Raw genomic sequence first — 10656 nt, forward strand, 5'->3', positions numbered from 1 at the left:
TATTAAGAGGTATACAGCTAGTCAATAACCAGGTTGGTATGCTCTGTGATTCACTGTTTCATTTGCTTAGGTAAAATGAACAGGGTGGACATGCTGGGCCTGAAGTACACAAACAGGAATGGTTCCTTGGGCATGTGACCTGTAAAGTCATAAGAGACAGGGTGCCCAGAAGAGGTCAGCTCTGATTCTAATACTTTGGTGTCACTGCCTCGAAATCTCAAATATTGGGTCCTTGCATTTTGGTTCTGTGCTGGAGCCTGCACGTTTCAGCAGGAAGTCCAGCTTTTGGGTGATTAATGACTTTGCTGACAATTAGACAATTCCTAAATATTGACAGAAACATAGCAAGATGAATGGAAAGAGCCCAGGGACTTTGAACTAAAGAGGTATGGAGAATTAGTATTACATTAGGATTTTTAATATGCTTTATTTTTAAATTGGGAAATTTTAAAATTTCTTCTGGTTTATGCAAGAACTTCTTGCCTCCTAAATTCCTATATTTATAAGTCATGAAAATATTCACTGGGAGTGTAAAGAAATAGGGAGTGGATCCAGGGAAATGTGAGAGAGCCTTATTGTTTTGCGTCATGGGCAGCTTTGGCCCACAGATCTGGCTCCGTTGCTCAGATTGCCCTGTCAGGACTTTGAGTGGCCCCTTGCCAAAGGGAGGGAGGCCTCGGTAGGTGCTTTGGCTTCAGATTCCTACTGGGGTCTAACTTTTGGCAGAGCCTACCTCCTTCATGCTGCACCCAGGTGCTCTCCTCTTTGGGAGTCCCCCGCCCCAACCACTCCACTCACAACTGCAGCCCGCTTCCATCCTCACACACGGTGTCCCAGAGTTTCCTCATAAACTTTTCAGTTTAAATGCATAAGACTCAATATACAATCACAAGTTGAATACAAGTGTGAACAAATGAGTTGATAGGCACGTCTGAAACCATCAAAGCTAAGCCTTTCAGTGAGAAGCAACACACCAGCTAACCCATTGCCCCTCTTCTCCTAATCGGGTCCTTTCTCTGCAAATTGATTCTAGTTCTCAAAATTCATCATAACATTTCCCAGAAATGCCCTGCGTTCACAAGTCTATAATCTCCAGATAGTTAAGATGTAGGAGCATTTCCATTGGAGTACTTCCATATTAAGTGCTATATTTTCCAACATTCCCAGAGTAATGAAGTTATGGCAATGTGTTTCCTGTGGAAGGGGAGGTGGACTGACTGGTGCTATTCATCTAAAGAGGGATCTTTCTGTTCTCTGGGAGCCTACTCAGGATTCGGCTTTTGTTCTTCACCATGGACTGTGCTTATTTCCAGAGAGTAGCTCTTAGTGATCAGTGTCAGTGTGACCTGCTTTTCTCCACACCCCTCAAAATAATGGAGAATTTGGTATCACCGTTTCCAGTAACACTAAATAGCAATTTCATGCTGGGTGTGTTGGTGCCTTTAATCACAGCACTTTGGGGGCAGAAGCAGGCAGATCTCTATGAGTTCAAAGTCAGCCTAGTCTACATGGTGAGTGCCAAGCCATCCATCCAGAGTTACATAGTAGGTAAACAACTTTAAAAGTCTATTTCAACAGGCCTTTGTCTGTATAAAAACCAGTTATTTGATAAATGTATACTAACTTGAAAATAACCTCGAGACTTTTGAGGTTCCAAGTATAATATTTAAACAAGTTGCTCTGTTTTCAAATTACAGCTGGGAATGGAACTCATTGTCTAAGGAGTACTTTGGTCATTAATTTAGCAAATGAGGAGTTGGCTAGAGGGGTGGAGCAATGAAGGCAGAATGTGAAGATAATTAAATAAAAGAGTCGATTTGGAGCATCCCGACTGTAGTGCCCTCCTTAAAATAATCCCTTCTGAGTCCTTTCATAATTTAGTCCTCATTGTCTTTAAATCATTGAGAAAATTTATGAATAATCTTAAAATTAAATTTACTGTTATGGGAAATGAATGGCATCACCACAGGATTACAATATTTTTAAAGTAATGTCACTTGGTTCAGCCAAATTATATGAAGATGAATTTTATTCAATTATTTGTAGTAAAAAGAATACCTTTTTAGTTACTTGAAACTCTGTGGAGTAAGCACAATATTTACAGCTTATTTCATTTTATTGCTAGGAGTTAGAGGATCATAATTTAATAAAAAAAAACAAAACATCTCTTGCAGTGTCAATGCTTTTTGTTCTTCTCCTTCTACAGTGAAGTCTCTGTGTTGATGAGTCTTGGCGTTTTAGGGAATTAACGTCTGTTGCTGTCACCGACATATATAAAAATTCTTTCAGTGTAGGAGAGCAGCTAAATGATTATCTCTGAGTTTTTGTAATTTTAATGCCTTTCAAAAATGAGATAACTCTTAAAAGTTCCCTGGGTACGGTGTGTTTTCTTTTCCTAGGAAGAAAGAATAGTGGGGGTGGCTTCCTGGGCAAGGCCAGGGTGGAGAAAGCTGGCATTTCCCAGGGTGTCCAGGACAAGAGTGGTTGTGTTGTCTCCATGGACACGGAGGAACTACTCCATTTCCCCTCTAGGTGGTGACAAATGTGACTGAGCCCTATGAGGTGTAGGCTAATGGAAATTTGTTCCTATAAACTTTCGCCAGTTTTTACCCTACAGGCTTTAAGCAAGAATTTTACTTTCAAGCTAAATTTTGTGACTATACTTCAAAGACTTAATTAACTCTAATGGGATATGTTTGCGCTCCTGGGATAATGTAAAAAGTTTATTAATTTTAATAGTGAATATATCTCTATATTCAAGAACTTGCCTACCTACTCAATTCCTTTTAAGGCATTTTGACCTATCTTCTGTCTCTAATTGCATCTGAACCCTCAATGAAAATTCCTTGACTTTCTGAATAACTACATGCCACTATCTACTTGGACTACACACTATTTCACTAAATTGTCTAAGCTACAAACTACACATAACAAAACCTTAAAATCAGATGTTCCCTAGTTCAGTAGCAGAGGCGCAGAAGAAGGTGTATGTATGCACATCTTTGAGTACACTGTTTCATTTGCTTATACAGGAGATAAAAGCCACATGGAAAAATGGAACCTAGTTCTGAACAAGTCACACGGCACAGTGAAGTAACCTTTAGCCAACAGCTGTAATGAGAAAGGGCCATGCCAAGAACAACAGAGCACAGCAGAGTTCCTGTCCCTTCTAGGAGGACAGCTGAAGCTGTGGCTGGCTTTAACAACAAAACAAAACAAACAAAAATCCAGGCCAAGGTTTTTAGATGAAAGGAAAAATACAGTAATTCGAATTCAGAAGTTAAAAAGTATTCTCTATAGAAAGGTACCCAATCTCATTAGTGGACTCTGGGCCCCTCCCTTTTCACTGGTGAAGAAAGGAGTTTTTTTTTTTTTTTTTTTTTTTTTTGGTTTTTCGAGACAGGGTTTCTCTGTATAGCCCTGGCTGTCCTAGAACTCACTCTGTAGACCAGGCTGGTCTTGAACTCAGAAATCCGCCTGCTTCTGCCTCCCAAGTGCTGGGATTAAAGGTGTGCGCCACCACCACCCAGCTAAGAAAGGAGTTTTTTATTTATCCTTTCTGAGTAGGGGGAAAAAAAAAACACTATATTTCCTTAGTGTGTGTGTGTGTATGTGTGGGGCGGGGGGGGGGGGCAAAACCTAAATTAGGATTTGCTTAATTAATTATGAGAATTTGAGGGGCAAAGAGTTGGCTAACTTCCTACCTTCCTTGATTTAGTATCAGTTTTTCAGAAAGCAGTTACTTCTTTTTTGACAGTTAATTTCAGTGTCAGAAAATTTGCCAAGTTGCTTTTCCTCAAAAAATTCTATCAAAAGTTACAGCTAATGACGATAGATGATTGGGTCAGGGACCTCCAGGTTATTGTCATATACAGCAGTTTGGAAGCAAATGAGAAAGAATGGTATCATTTAAGAAAAGAAATTTCTTTCTTGCTTTGATTCTTTCCCAGAACAAACATCAAATGTACTACTTTTCTTCCCGGAATTAGGGAAATATTTTCCAAATCCATCTCATGCATGACATTCCTGTATTGAGATCTTATTCGGGCTATGTCTGTACTTCTGTACTGGAAAACTGATCTCCTAGAATTACTTTGATTCATGCCTTCGCTACTTTTCTTCTGTTTAACACTTCATTTGGAATATATATATCAAGCTTTGCTTTAATTCAGTTAGGTTTTTCTAGAATAGACTTTGACACAATAAATAAAAAAAGTTTCAGATTTTCTTCCTCTTGGTTTACCCCCTCCTTTTAAAAAAGAACTTTTGGGGGTTATGTTTATTGCTTTGAAAAGTTTTTCAGTTAGGTATCTATAGGAACATTTGTCCTATAGAAGGAACTTGAAGAAAAAAACTAAACTTCAAATATCCACAGAAGGTGAGGAGAGTTTACAAACTCTTAAAAAAACAAAAACCAAAAACCAAACCAAACCAAAACAAAACACCCCAAACAAACCACCAAATAACTCTTGATTGTCATTTAAAATGCAAACCCCATCTGTAAATTCCAGAAACATTTCCCTTGATCTCAGGTTCTGAAGCCCCAGTGTCATGGAGGGTCACAAGGGTTAACAGAAACAGACCGGAGTCCACGGGAGGCTTAGTTCTGTTTCTGCACTTGTAAGGACTGGGAGACAAGGACAGCTAGCAACAGTGCCATTTGTCTAAGCAACCACCTTAACGACTTAAAACTCTATGCAGACTTACTGTGATGGCCTGGAGTCTTCCCTTCACCAGTTCAGCTTCTTCCATTCTAGAAGTCAAGGACAGGCAGACGCTGAAGGAAGTCCCGAGCTACCATAAATCAAGGTGCGTCCTTGGGGAGAGGAGCTGGAGATGACAGAAGAGACACGGAGAGAAAACCTCTCTTTGCACCAGGGAGAAAGGAAGAGAATTCCGAATTGTCAGGAGCGGCTCTGAGTCGATGCACAGATGAGGCCAGACAGACACATGTAATGAGGGTGTGCTGGGGAGGCAGACGCTGAGGCTGCTGGCACGAGTTGACTGACAAGTTTGAACGGCAGCCGCACAAGCCCTTTTCCTTCAGGGGCTGCCAGCTCTTTGTTGTACTGTGCACGGTTAGCGAGACACATTTTCTTATTAACTGTTCCTTACCCAAGTCATTATTTTCCAGGAGTGGCGCAGGGAGCTGTCGTGCTGAGTGTCAGAGCAGCCCGGGTTTTCCTGGGAGCCTGTGTGTTTAAAGTTACCTCGCTTAGTTTACTTCACTCTGGCCTCAGAGATAAAGGAGAGGAGAGAAAGAGAGAGAGAGAGAGAGAGAGAGAGAGAGAGAGAGAGAGAGAGAGAGAGAGAGAGAGAGAGAGAGAGAGAGAGAGAGAGAGAGAGAGAGAGAGAGAGGCAGAAGTGCTAAGTCACTTGTTTGTCATCTCCCTCTGCTTGGCTTTAAGTAATGGTGATGGCTCTGGTTACCTAAGAACACTTAAAGTAGAATGTTTGCATCGAGCTCAGCTCCCCTCTCAAAGTCCCACCACAGGCAGCCGCAGCCATCTGTCACAGACCTTGGAATCTTAGGTCTTGCAAAAAAAAAAAAAAAAAAAAAATTCAACCATGTTAAGGTGCTGATGTTCAAAGGCTAGCTCCCTGGGAGGGTTTGCTGCCATTCTTGGATGGCTGGGGACTGCAGCACCTGTTTTGGACCCCATTCAAAAACGACACTCTTCGGTTTCAGGAAGGTGCCCATTTTGACCTCCGCAGTTATGCAACAGCAAGGAGCGAGCCTGTGAAAAGTGTGTCTAGATTCTGTAACCCTGCGTGGACAGTCCCTGCCCTTTAAGGAAGGCAGTGAAGCCCAGTGAAACTCAGGTCAAAGCAGAGGCCAGGAAGCTTTGCAATTAACTTTGTTTTCTTTTTCCTACCTATTCTTTAAGTGCATTTTGATGTGGTGCACCCCAATTACCACCCACCACATTATTATGTGCTTGGATGCGATCAGCCTTTTAATATCACCATTCAGGCAGAGAAGTTAAATAGACAAGGCTGACACTGAATACATGGCATACATTTCTTTGTGCTTTTGATATTTGTAATAGTAGTAGCTAATATTTGTCCATAGACAAATGCATCTCATCTTATTTATCTTAGAGGTGTTGAGTGGTAGGTGCTACTATTCCTATTTTAAATGGAGGCCACAGGCTCAGGGAGATCATTTGCCACATGGCTAATAAGCAGCAAAGCCAGGATGGGGATGTCAGCTGTCTGACTTTGTAACAACCATTCATCAAGCAGTGCCCAAGGGCACAGGGCAAAAAGAGACACGGGCTGAAGGTTAAATCAATCTTTGGGATGGACCTGGACCTCAGCATCCTCCTCTAGCAAGCTTCTGGGATGCTTACAGATGGATGGGAAAACGTTAGGCAGAACCCTGTGTTATTCTATTCTGCAGAAACTTATAGACCTTAGATTGCTTCATACTTTTATTTGGATCTCCCCAACCACAGAGGCCACACCCTGAGCCAGTCATCCGAAGAGCAAGCTTATCACTTCCAAGAATCTGAAATCACAAAGGGTTAGTATCAAGAATATATAAAGAACAGCAAGAATTAGAAACCAAAGAAATAAGGTTGTTCATTGATAGGTGAACCTACCTATGGTCTAAACAAAAGAAACACAATCCAAAGGAAGGGATATAAATGGCCAAGGGGAATTTGAAAAGGTGTGCAACATCTCTGGCCATTAGAGAATTACAAATCACAGGAGTGAGATGGCCACTATCGAGAGAAGAAATGGAGACAACTTTGGGAAAGATGTGGGGAAGAGGAAAGACATCTTACAGAGGTGGTGGGAATGTAAACTGGTGTGGCCACAGTAGAAATCAGTGGGGAGGTTTGTTACAAAAGAGAATTAGCATAGGATCCAGCTGTTCCACTCCTGGGGATGTACCTGAAGGATTGCCAGATCCCCCTGTTGAGACACTTGTCTATCCATGCTTAATGCAGTTCTTTTCATAGTAGCAAACACACAGAATCAGTTTCCATGTCTGTCAACAACAGATGAATGGATAAACAAAATGTGGCATTTTATTCGGTTATGGATAACTGAATAACAAAGTTAGGAAATCTGCAGGAAAATAGATGGAACTAGAAAACATTGTTTCATGCAAAGTAACCCAGGCTCAGAAAGACAAATTCTGTATGTTCTTTCTCTCACATGGGAATCATGGCCGCTAGCTGTTAAATATGTGTAAATACAGACGGGAGCTAACATGGATAAGCATGAGGAAAATAGGAAGGAATCAGTCTTGGTTACTGCTCTGTTGCTGAGAAGAGACACCAAAGCAAAAGCAGCTTATAAAAGATTTATTGGGGGCTTGCCCATAGTTTCAGAGGGTGAATTCATGACTATCATGGTGGGGGGCATGACAATGGGCAGGCATGGTGCTAGAGGAGTAGCTGAGAGCTTACATCTTATTCACAGGCTCTAGTAATTAGAATAAGACTGAGGCTGGTATGGGCTTTTGAAACTTCAGAGCCCTCCCCTAATGACACACCTCCAACAAGGCCACACCTGCTAATCCTTCCTAAAACAGTCCACCAACTTCAGACCAAGCATTCAAATATATGAGCCTATGGAGGCCATTCTTACTCAAACCACAGCTTTCATATGACTATATGGTGTGGGGAAGAAATGAAAGCTAAGTGGAACAGGAGAGTACTGGACAAGAAAGGGTAACGCAAAGACCCGGTGTCAGAGAGATGGGGACAGAGGATAGGGAGGTGGGGAACAAATCAAAGGAATTATGTTTGAAGACCTTGTATGGAAATACATTACTTGGTAAACTAATTTAAAAAATTAAAAAAAAAAGTCTGAGAGCAGGAAAGATGGCTCAGTGGTTAAGAACAAGCATTGCTCTTCTGGAAGACCTGAGTTTTGATTCCCAGCACCCATGTCAGGGGCACACATCGCCTGTCACTGAAAATCTGTGAGATCTGACACCACAGACCTCTGCAGGTATCTGCACTCATATGCACACTCACATACACTACCATAAGTGGGATTAAAAAGATATTTGACAGAGTCTGAAATCATACTTGATAGAAGTTCTTTTTTTTTTGTTTTTCCATTCTCAAGAAACATCAGGAGTAGAGACTAAGAGACTGAACTACTTAGGAAGGGATCAAATTTGATGATTACTTGATGGATGATTAAACAAACAAACAAACAACAACCAACAAAACAACAACAGCAAACCATCAAATCTTCAAAGCTTTTTGATTTTGTTTATCTGCAGACCCTGAATGTTATTAAGGACAAGAAAGCAGACGACTATCTCATACAGAATTCATCATTTGCTTGCCAAAACTAATGGGCAGTCATCCAATTAATAATCTGGATCTCTTCCTACAATCAATTTATCACCCAAATCTGATTCCTGCTGTAGGAAAACAAAAAGGTTTTCCTATGGGGGCTGGGGGTTGGAGGGCGGGAAGCGAAAGGAGTTCAGGAGGAAGCAGAGTTGTGAGAGCTGAGAGATGTGCTTATTCATTCACATAACTCACATTGTTAAAACTGATCATACTTTTAAAGTTAGCTCAGTCTTTCATCCTGAATTTATTTATCTAGTGGTCATCATGTACTACTGTGCTAACTAGACGTTTGGGATTCTTAAGCAAACCAAATTCTTCTTCCCTAGAAATTTATATTCTAGTAAGCAATAAAAAACAAATATAATATGCAACATATAAGGGGATTGTATTATTCTGGGTTCCCTAAGACACAAATGCCAGGAAAGGCTACTTAGACGAGACTTTATTATGAAAAATGAGTATATGAGAGAAAACTGGGAGGTGAGCCGAAAAAGCTGGAGCTGGAACAGTCTGAGAATCTGAGTGGAAGGGAGAGGGAATGTTGTATAGGAATAGCTGATTCTGCAGGGTTGTCTAAGGAACATCGGTCATGGCACTTGAGAGTGCCAGAGCCAAAGTCAACTATCAGAGTGGTCCTGTGTCCTTCAGGAATGAGCTCATGTTAATGTTTCTGCCATAGTCAATGACTGACTGGGCATCATCTTGGGAAACATTGCCTACATGCAAACACAGAGAGCAGTAAATGAAAATCTTCCTCAGTCACATTTCTGTACTCAATGTCCATAAAATAGTGATATTGCTGTAGAGAAAAGAGCATGGAGGAGAATGAAGATTTCAGTTTAGAACTGGATAGTTATGATAGCTTAGATAAGAGGAGAACATTTGGATAAGATCTTAAAGGGAAGTGGGAGTTAGCCACGAAGACACAAAGTACAAGAACATATCAGGCAAAGTCCATGCAAAGGCCTTATAGCTAGCATGAAGTAGCACCAGTCTGGTGTCATTAGAGGTGGGCACCAATGAAGGGTAATGACAGGAAATTTCGTTGGGAACATGATTTTTCTCAATCCACATACTACCCTGTAAGCCATGGTGAAGACTATATATAGCTTTCCCTGTGTGTGGAATAAACAGCCATCAAAAATTTTCAGTACAGGAGTCCTTCAAAGATGGAAGATAACAGGTAGGATGCGATTGTGTGAGAGATGATGGCATCTTGTTCTAAGGTGATAACAGTAAGGGTGCTTGGAGTTGTTAGAATTGTGTGTATGTTTTAATCTTTTTGGTAGAATAAAAAACAATCTAGGGATGTAGGATATAAGTGAAAAAGAAGGTTCTGGATTGCATTGGGTTTCTTGATCTGAGGAAATATAATATCAACCATCAATTGAGGAAAAGAAATTTGTGAAAAAATTTTGGGGGTTGAAGATGGGTATGTGAGGAGGATGGATATGGATAATAGAGCCTATATTCTCACCAAGTCAATTAGTTATCCATAATTGAACAAGCAGTTGACTATGGACTTTGGGATTAAGTAAAGATCTCAGATGGATTAATAAAATATACAGTACCTCTAGAAGTATAAGTTGGATTACAAGATATCTAGAGTTATATTTCATAAAGCAGCATAGTCAAATGAGCTAGCATCCATTAAATGTGAAGTATGTATTTATGATCAGAGACCTTTGCCAAAGAGCAGGAGGGCTCTATCTGCTCTCAATGATTTCATTAAGATAATTTAACCAGATTTTCTGTTGTTTGTTAATCAATATCAATGAAGATGATGAGTTAAAAGTTGTACTTCATTAGCAGTTTTACTTGTCTTCCTCAATACCATTGGAAACACATGGCTGAGGCATCTTAAAAACAATTTTGTTTTGGCTCACAGTCGAAGGTAGGTAGTCATGGTAGGAAGGCATGGAGGGTGAGGTGTCTTGATCTGGGGTGGCAGTAACTTGTCATCAGGCTTGCTGCATCTTGAAGGATCAAGAAAGAGTCTGGGCCAGAGGCAGGGATAAGATGTAACTCTTAAAAGCCAGTTTTAAAGGATCTACAACCTCCCCAAACATCACCATCCACCAGGGATCACTGGCTCCAACACAAGAGCCCATGGGGAGCATTGCACACTGAACATTTAATTAGGAGTTAGAGGGGTATAAGAGATGTAAAACAGTTCTGCTTGCAAAGGATTTTACTGTCTGGCTGGAGAGTTAAGATATATGTTTGAAGAAGTTAGTGAACAAACAAAATAAAACAAAACACACCAATAAGCCAGCCACCATGTACCATGCTGTGATTCATCAGTACTAACCATGATACTGTTGAGACCTTA

General features: G+C 40.7%; 1 protein-coding gene across 1 annotated transcript in view; it reads right to left on the bottom strand.

The window, feature by feature from the left end:
* Positions 1-5268, bottom strand: part of Palmd (palmdelphin) — a 52920-nt gene extending 47652 nt beyond the window's left edge. Inside the window, exons 1-2 of the mRNA XM_031375289.1 lie at positions 5116-5268; positions 4708-4830 (exon numbers count right to left, since the gene is read on the bottom strand). Of these exons, the coding sequence (XP_031231149.1) occupies positions 4708-4752 (45 nt within the window). The 5' untranslated portion in view covers positions 4753-4830; positions 5116-5268. The remainder of the gene's footprint in view (positions 1-4707; positions 4831-5115) is intronic.
* Positions 5269-10656: the final 5388 nt, after the last annotated feature.

The sequence above is a fragment of the Mastomys coucha genome, unplaced genomic scaffold, assembly GCF_008632895.1.
Source record: "Mastomys coucha isolate ucsf_1 unplaced genomic scaffold, UCSF_Mcou_1 pScaffold16, whole genome shotgun sequence".
Taxonomy (NCBI): Eukaryota; Metazoa; Chordata; class Mammalia; order Rodentia; family Muridae; genus Mastomys; species Mastomys coucha.